This window comes from Fistularia commersonii, chromosome 21 (genome assembly GCF_037954325.1).
Source record: "Fistularia commersonii isolate RoL2024-O1a breed Wild chromosome 21, RoL_Fcom_v1.0, whole genome shotgun sequence".
Lineage (NCBI taxonomy): Eukaryota > Metazoa > Chordata > Actinopteri > Syngnathiformes > Fistulariidae > Fistularia > Fistularia commersonii.
This window is the reverse complement of record NC_141304.1, coordinates 15,644,475-15,654,164: the sequence shown is the minus strand read 5'-3', so window position 1 is coordinate 15,654,164 and position 9,690 is coordinate 15,644,475. Positions and strand designations below refer to the sequence as shown.

The 9,690-nt window shown below is 32.4% G+C and overlaps 1 protein-coding gene across 1 annotated transcript; it reads left to right on the top strand.

Annotated features, from left to right (window-relative positions):
* The first annotated feature begins 1,284 nt into the window (after positions 1–1,284).
* On the top strand, positions 1,285–3,564 carry LOC147222455 (uncharacterized). Its single transcript, XM_086168524.1, has 2 exons — positions 1,285–1,655; positions 2,950–3,564. The coding sequence occupies exons 1-2, from the start codon at positions 1,324–1,326 to the stop codon at positions 3,023–3,025; spliced, it is 408 nt and encodes a 135-aa protein (XP_086024650.1). The 5' UTR covers positions 1,285–1,323; the 3' UTR covers positions 3,026–3,564.
* The last annotated feature ends 6,126 nt before the right edge of the window (positions 3,565–9,690 follow it).

Genomic DNA, 9,690 nt, shown 5'->3' with positions numbered 1-9,690 from the left:
TTAGGGCATGACACATGATTAATGATAAATATACATTATACATCTACGATATACAATTGTAGGAGAATATGAAGTTGAAAAAGTTTTTTTTTTTAAATTGAGAAAATAACTAAAATTGTAACACCAATAATAATTAAAACTTCAATTCGTTTGTTTTTCATTGGAGGTGAGTTGATTTACCCGAAAAAAAAAGGATCGATTTGAGAGAAAATTTACTAAAAATTAATGAATCCTGAAAAAAAAACCAACTATTTTTATTTATTAATTTATTTTTAATCTTTATCGACCAAAACAGAAAATTACAATGAGATTCTAATATTGCACAAAACAAGAACACATGAAGTAGAACAAATATAATCACACCTATGTATTGCAGTGAGTCAGGAATGTTGGGGTTTTATGTTGATGCTTGTTTTCTGCGTGATTTCGGGGTTGCTGGGAATGATGCGGGGCTGGTTTGGGGTGCAATTATTTTTTAGCTGGAATTGAGGGGGAACAGTGAGTGATACTGAACTCCACAGGAGGTCTTTCCTACCTGAGGCTATCAGACTTTTTAATTCCTCTTCCTTCAGCCGAAGGGAATATTCAAATCTTTGTACTTTTTAAGACCTTAAAACACTTTATAGCCTTGACTTTGACACTTTATAGTTTTATTTGTATTTCTTATTCTCCCTCCTTCCTACTATTATTTATTATTGTTACGTTTTACTTGAAACTCTGACACAACAATTTCCTTCGGGATGAATAAAGTTGTTCTTATTCTTCTTCTTATTCTTATTCTTATTTTTATTTCGGGCTTGTGTGGCTCAACAACAGCTATTGCTCATTAAAAAGACGTTTTACCGTCACTACAAAGGCGATAATATTTATAAAGGTATAATTATACGGCTAAAATATAGGATAGCAAACAGTAATTTCAAGATAAGTGAATAAAAACAAAGAAGTAAAGGGACGCATGTCAATCTTTGTAGTTACTGCTAACAGTTAGGACAATTCATATTTCATTATATTTCTTATTCTTCCTCCTTTCTACTATTATCTATTACTGTTATGTTTTTTGTTTTTTTTTTTACTTGAAACTCTGGCACAACAATTTCCTTCGGGATTAATAAAGTTGTTCTCATCTCTCATCTCATCTCATGTCATAAAAGGGTAAATAAGACCAGACCGGCTTCGGTCGCGAATGCGCGTCCCCGATGCGCGTCCCCGCTGTGACGTCATTCCACCGGCTTCCGGGGTCACGTGACCCGCGCCCCTTTAAAAAGGCGCGTACGGCGGCTGCTCCGGAGACACACTCCGCTCCCGGCGTGTACGCGTGCGTGCATGGAGGAGCCGGAGTGCCCGGTGTGTTTGCGGCGCTACAGCCGCGGCGGACGCGTCCCGCGCAGCCTCCACTGCCGACACACCTTCTGCGGGCCGTGCCTGGAGCGGTTGGCGGAGGGCGGCGCGCCGGGGCTGCTCACCGTGCTCTGCCCGCTCTGCCGCTGGATCACCTGCCTGGCCGCCGAGCGGACGCTGCCCGGGGCGCTCTACGTCGACACCGCCGTGTGGGACCGCCTGGAGGACGAGCCGCCGGCGGAGCCCGAGGACGAGCCGCTGCCGCCGGCGACGCAGGAGAGGCCCGGCGTCGAGGAGCGGCGGTTCCGGCCCGAAATGTAAGCACAACTCAGACTCGTTTGCTGGGGGGGGGGGTTCTCACGCACGACAAACACGCACGGCGGATTCGTCGCCCGCATTTGAGGACGAAAGAGCGAACGGTCGTGTGTCGGTTTATGTGGCCGCGCCGGTTCAAGACCGGCCGCTGCCCGAAGGCAGCCGGGATAGGTGGCGGCATCCCCGGCCACCCTGAGCAGCACAACCCGTAGGCGGTGGATGCATGGATGCATGGATGCATGGATGGATGGATGGATGGATGCATTCTCAGGGATTCATTTCCCCCCCCCCAAAATTCTATGTTTTAACCACGATCACTTACAATTTATTAAAAAAAAAAAGTGAAAATCTCCCAATCACAAAAACTTTATTTGCCACCAAATTTGCTCAAATGTTTTTTTTAAATCAATAAAAAGAAAAAAATGTAGGAGAAAAAAAATCCTGTGATTTTATATAATATATATAAAGAAATATATATTTATGTATATGCTGGTAATTTTTTTTTTCAAACTCTGTGTTTTAACCATGATCGCTTACCATTTATTTTAAAAACGTGAAACTCAGAAAAACTTTATTTGTCCAAAGGGGTCAGGAAAAAAGTATCTCGTGACTTTTATATGAAAAAAAAGAAAATTTTCTTTACTGTCAAATTGTGTTTTAGCCATTGTCGCTCAGACATTTTGTTTTTTTTTTTAAAAAAAAGGGAAAATCACCCCATCAGAAAACCTATATTCGTCACAGAGGGGCAGAAAAATAAAATCTTGTGATTTTACATAAATAATTGTTTCAAGTGATTTTTGATATATTTGTGTGTGCGTGTGTGTGTGTGCGTTTGTGTATGTATATATATGTATATGTAATAGAATAAAATATAAATATAATTTTACCCACAAAAGTCACCAAGGCAAAAAAAAATCCCAAGATCTGTTTGTGGGTAAAATACATTCATAGTTGTGAGTGTTGATTTAGAAACAAGATTTTGAAAAAAAAAAAAACAGCAAAAAAGGCCAAACCAAATAAGTAAATGATAATTGTTTTAATTACAAAAAAAAACACACACTCTTCGATACATCCAATGAAGACGTCACTATGACGATGAATACAGGCAGTTAATAGAATAAAAAAAAAAGAATTAAGACGTTTGCTGTTCTCTAAAAAAACAGTTTGGAACTTATTGATAGGTTTTTTAAGCCGTGGCAGAAAACCGTGGATTAAAATCATCTATATAGATGTTTGGGTTCATTATTTGGCAGCTTGGTGTTGTGACAGCGAACTGATTGACACCTGTGTCTGCAGCTGCAAGACCAGACTGTCTTCCATGGTCTCCAAGCTGCAGAGCCTCTTCAGCCTCCACGGGAGAAGCCATGTTTAGGGGCCCCGTCTCAGCCCGTGGGCCCCCAGCGCTCCACCTCCACCCGGGGGACCATCTGGGCTTCTCCTGCTGTGAAAAGAAGAAACTGCAATCAGTGTAAATTCAGGATTTAAACCTGTTTGTTCTAAAACAGACTGTCTTTCTTGCACTGAAGATGAAGTTGAATTTCTTATTTTTTTTCTTATTGTGTTTATACTCTATTTTACTTGCCATTTAATGGATCCTTGGTTTTATTCTCTTCAAAATGCAGCCAGGGGATTTTCCCCATTCAGTCATGTGATTATTGCTTGCGAGTTTTGTACTTTTATATACATGTATATATATTCTCAGACTCCTTAAGGTCAAATGTCAAGTGTTGAAGTTTTTACCCATCAAACTGAATAAAGGTGGAGAAGACTTTGACTCTGGTTATAATAAATCCTGGTTATCTCCCTTAAAACTCTAAAAAATTATGTTTATTGCTAAAAGCTATGGGGCACCCTCAATCGCGAATCAAAGCACATCACAACTCTCACATGTCTGTTTTTTATAAATAAAGTTTTTTTGTGTCATAAAGTGGATTTGATGTTTTCCTTTTGATGATCAAATATTGATTCCAAAGAAGCACTTGAATTAGATTTTGATATATTGATAATTTTACTTTCTATTGACGTGTGTGTGTGTGTGTGTGTGTGTGTGTGTGTGTGTGTGTGTGTGTGTGTGTGTGTGTGTGTGTGTGTGTGTGTGTGTGTGTGTGTGTGTGTGTGTGTGTAAAAAGAAATGCCAGTGATATATATATATATATATATATGTGTGTGTGTGTGTGTGTATATATATATACATATGTATGTGTATATATATGTATGTATGTATATATGTGTGTATATATATTTATAAATATATGTGTGTGTGTATGTGTATATATATATGTATGTATGTGTGTGTGTATATATATATATATATATATCTATATGTGTGTGTGTGTGTGTATGTATGTATATATATTGCTATATATTCCATACTTTCTGTTGCTCTGGATCGTTGACCCTAAGTACCTGAAATCCTCCACCTTCTTGATCTCCTCTCCCTGTAGCCTCACCGTTCCACCCAGGTTTCTCTCATTCTCATACATCTATTCTGTCTCGCTGCGAGTAACTTTCATTCCTCTCCTTTCCAGGACTCTCTCTTTGGGAGTGACCAGGATGGAGAGGATCAGGGATGAGTCTATCAGAGGATCAGCACATGTTAGATGTTTTGGAGAGATGGTCAGAGAAGCCAGACTAAGATGGTTGGGTCATGGACAGAGGAGGGATAGAAAATATATTGGTAGACGGATGCTGGAATTGGAGCTGCCAGGCAAGAGGTCTGGAGGAAGACCAAAGAGAAGATTATGGATGTAGTGAGAGAAGATATGATGGAGGTAGTTGGTGTGAGAGAGGAGGATACGGAGAATGGAATAGATGGAGAAGGTCGATTCTCTATGGTGACCCCTGAAGGGAGAAAAAGAAATTAAATGTTTTACATATAGGTATGTGTGTGCATATATTTATATATATGTTTATATGTATGTATGTATGTACATATATATGAATTTACGTGTATATTTATACATAGATATGTATATATGCATGTATGTGTATATATATATATGTGTGTGTGTATATATATATGTGTGTTAGTATGTGTGTATATGTATGTATGTATGTATTTGTATATATGTATAACTAAGTATATTTATGTTGGTATATGTATGTACATATATGTATGTATGTGTATGTACATGTATGAAAGTATATATGTATGTATGTGTGAATCTGTGTATTTAGGTATGTTTCAATGTATGTATGTATGTATGTATCTATATATGTGTGTTAGTATGTGTAAAACTATGTACGTATCTATGTTTGTATGTATGTTTCGGTGTATGTATGTATGCATATTTGTCTGTCTATATGTATGAATACATGTATGTATATATTTAAGTAAGTATGTGTGTGTGTGTGTGTGTGTGTGTGTGAGTGTATGTATGTATGTATGTATATATGTATGTGTGTATCAGTGACGTGTGGTGAGGTTCATGGGTGGTGAGGCACTGACGTAATCACCGCACATCGATTTTGAAAAAAATCGTGGAAAATCACTTCATAATACAAATCACTGAATAAATATAACCATTTAATTTATTTTTTCATTTTGCATTTTTTTTTCCGTGATGACAAGGGAGGCCCGCCCTCCCCTGCCTCTACTGACTGCGCGTCACTGGTGTGTATGTACATATGTATGTATGCATTTATATAATAATGTATGTATATGTGTGTATGTATTTGTGATTGTATGTATGTGTATGTGTGTGTATGAATATGTATGAAAGGATGTTTGTGTAGTATGTGTTTTTGTGTATGTGCGTAGGTATTTATGCATGTACCTATGTGTTTAGTTGTATGTATTTTTATATGCAAGTCTGCATGTTTGTATGTATATATGTGTATATTTATATATGCTTCTATGTATGTAGGTATAAAGTATGTAAATATGTACGTGTATATGTATGTATGTATGTATGTGTGCGTCTGTATGCATGCATGGTTAAATGTATCTATGTGTGTGAATGTATGTATGTTTGCATTTATGTAAGTAGGTATGAATGTATGTATGTTTGTATGAAAGTGTGTGTATATGTATGTATGTATGTGTCTGTATGTTTATATGTATTTATACATATGTCTGTGTATATATGTACGCATATATTTGTGTATGTATATCTGTATGTATGTATGTATATGTTTGTATGTAGGTATGTATCTTCTGCATTTTTGTGTGTATGTATTTATGTATGTCTATGTATGTTTAAATGTATATATGTATGTATGTAAATGTGTAAGTATGTATGTATGTATGTATGTATAGATCAATAAATGTATGTGTAAATGTATTTATGAATGTCTGTAGATGTATGGGTGTATGTATATATTTATGTATCCGTGGTTGTATGTATATGTTCGTGTGTATTTATGTTTGTGTTTATGAATGTATGTATGTATTCATGTGTATGTAAATGTATATATGTATGTATGAATGTATGTATGTATGTATGTATATTGTATGTGTGTATGTGTGTGTATTTATATATGTATATTGTTACATATGTATGCATATATGTAGATATATATGTGTATAAGTATGTATATATGTTTTTATGTATGCATGTATCTTGTGAGTATAAATGCATATATGTGGATATGTATTTATGTATGTTTACATGGTGTGTATGTAGGTATATATTTATGCATGTACGTGTATGTATATGTTTGTATATGTATGTATGTATATATGTCTGTTTGTTTATATGTCGGTGTAAATGTATTAATTGCAATGTATGTTTTTTAGAATAGATGTATGTGGACGTATGTATAAATTTATGTTTGTTTATATGTATTTTTACATGTATGTATGATTATATATTTTTATGTATGTAAATATAAGTATGTATCTATATATACATATTTTTATGTATGTAAATATAGATGGATTCATGTGTGTGCTTGTATGTATTTGTGTATGTAGATTTGTATGTGTTTGTGTATGTATGTTTGTATGTATGTGTTTACGAATGTGAATATGTATTCATGTCTTGGTATGTTTGTATGTATGCATATGTGTATGTAGATATGTAGGTGTAAATGTTTATATGTATGTATGAATGTATCCATGTGAATGCATGTGTGTGTATGCATATATGGAGCTATAAATGTATATATGTATGTATGACAGTATGTATGTGTCTGTAAGTATGTGAGTGCATGTATGTACATCGATATATGTACGTGTAGATGTATGTTTGTTATTATGTATCAATTTATATGTATAAATATATGTAAGTATGGTTGTATGTATAGATGTATGTATTTATGTGTGTGTATGTTTGTATGTAGGTATATATGCATGTATATGTAATCATCTACATGTATTTGTGTATATGTGTATGTATGTGTGAATATGTATGTATGTACACATTTGTATTTGTGTTGGTATAAAAGTATGTGTGTGTGTGTGTGTGTGTGTGTGTGTATGTATGTGTAGATTTATATATGTGTGTATGTGTGTGTTTATGTATGTATGCATGTATGTTTATATTTATGTATGTATATGTATATGCATTGAAATATTTTTATATGTATGCATGTATACATATTTCTATGTATGTAAATATGTATATATATGTTTATATATTTGTGTAAGTTAATATATGTATGCATGAATGTGTGTTTGTATCTTTGTATATGTGTGCATGTAGTTATATATTTTATGTATATAGATATGTATGTGTATATGAAATTGTGTAAGAATCTATGTATGTATGTATGTATGTATGTATGTATGCATGGTTAAATGTATGTATGTATTTATGTCTGTGTGTGAATGTATGTATATATGTATGTGAATTTAATGAATGTATGAGGATATATATATTTGTTCGTGTATGTATGTAGATGTTTATGAATGAAGGTGTGGATAAATGTATGTACCATGTTTGTGTCTATTTATACAATTGTATGTATAAAAGTATGTATGTATGGCTGTATGTATACATGTCATATTTATGTATGTGTGTATGTATGTAGATACGTTTATATGTATGTGTGTATATGTATTTGTATATATGTATGTATGTATGTATGTATGTATGTTTAGATGTATATATATATGTGTGTATATTTATTTCAGTATGTTTAAATGCATGTATGTGTGTATTTATATATGAATTTAGGTATGTGTGAATGAATGTATGTATGTATGTATGTTTGTATGTATGTAATTATGTATGTCAATATATAGGTGTGTATGTATGTATATGTTTGTGTATATGTATGTATGTGTATATGTGTGTATATACATATATATACATATATACATGAGTATATATGTATTTATGTATGTTTATATGTATGTATGTATATTTATATTTAGGTATGTATCTGTCTATGAATGTGTATATGTACTTAAGTTTGTTTATATGTATCAACATAGCATATATTTTTATGTATGTAAATATACATTTATTTATGTGTGTGTTTGTATGTATTTATGTATGTATATATGATTGTGTGTATGAATGTATGTATGTATGCATGTGTGATTGTATGTTTGCATTTATGTATGTGTGCATGTATGTATGTTTATGTATAAATGTATGTATGTATGTATGTATTTTATATGAATATATGTATGTATGTATGTATGTATTTTTATGTTTTTATGTGTAATATTATGTATGTTACTATGTTTGTCAGTTTATATGTATTTATGTATGTTTGTATATAGGTATGCGTGTACGTATGTCTATATGTAGGTATGTATATATGCTTGTATGCATGTATGTATGTATTTTGTGAGTAAAAATGTATGTATGTGTATATGTATTTAAATAGGTTTATATGTGTGTTTGTTTAAATGTCATTGTAAATGTATACGTTTATATTTATGGATGTATGGATATATTTATGTGAATGAATATATGTATGTATGTATGTATGTATGTATGTATGTATGTATGTGCAGATATGTATGTAGTTGTGTATGATTGTTTGTATACATATGTGTATGGTTGTATTTATATATTTATATATTTATGTATGTGCTTGCATGTATGTAGGTATACATATACATATATACATATTTATGTATATTGTGATAAAGTTATTTATCTTCTGTAATGCTATTACAAAAACAAAAATATCATACATTCTGGATTCATTACAAATCAACTGAAATATAGCAAGCCTTTTTATTATTTTAATATTGCTGATTATAGCTCACATCTTAAGAAAACGCAAGAATCCTATCTCAAAATGTTAGAATATCTTGAGAAAGTATTTTTTGCTTTTTTTCATTGCATTACAGAAGATAAAGAACTTCATCACAACATTCTAATTTTCAGAGACAGTCCTGTATGTATATATATGTATTTTTGCATATGTATGTATGTCTAAATGTATTTATGTATGTGTAAGTGTGTGTGCAAGTATGTATGTGTGCATTTTTTGTGTATGTATTTATGCATATATTTACCTATATATGTTTATGTGTACATATGTATGTATTTATGTTAATACATAAGTATGTATGTATGTATGTTTGTATAAATTTGTATACCTGTGTGTATATGTATGTACGTGTATATATGTATATTTATGTATGTTTGTAAGTATGTCTGTATGTATGTATGTATTTTTGAGAGTATGAATGTATGTATGTGTATATGTACTTATGTATGTTTGTGCTTTTGTATAATGATGTTAATGTATAAGACTATGTATGTTTGTATGAATATTTGTAGATATATATAGATATGTATGGATATATAAATGTATGTATGTGTGTGTGTACATGTATGTATATAGGTGTGTATGAATATACACATTTGTATGTATAAATATATGCTTGTATGGTTATATGTTATGCGTGTATTTATTCATGTATGTGTTTGTATGTATGTATGTATGTATGTATATGCATGTATGTATGTACGTTTATATTTATGTATGTATGTATGTATGTATTCATGTGTGTCTTTATCCATGTATGTATGTGCGTATGTAAGTATATTTATAAATTTAATTTTTTTGTTAAATGTTTGTAGGTTAGTGTGTATGAATTTATGTATATGTGAATGTGTGTATATATGC

Bases quoted from the DNA above. Each gene is read 5' to 3' on its own strand.
- LOC147222455 (XM_086168524.1), top strand. From the start codon at position 1,324: ATGGAGGAGCCGGAGTGCCCGGTGTGTTTGCGGCGCTACAGCCGCGGC. The intron at 1,656-2,949 runs GTAAGCACAACT...CTGTGTCTGCAG, and splicing joins CGGCGGTTCCGGCCCGAAAT to CTGCAAGACCAGACTGTCTT.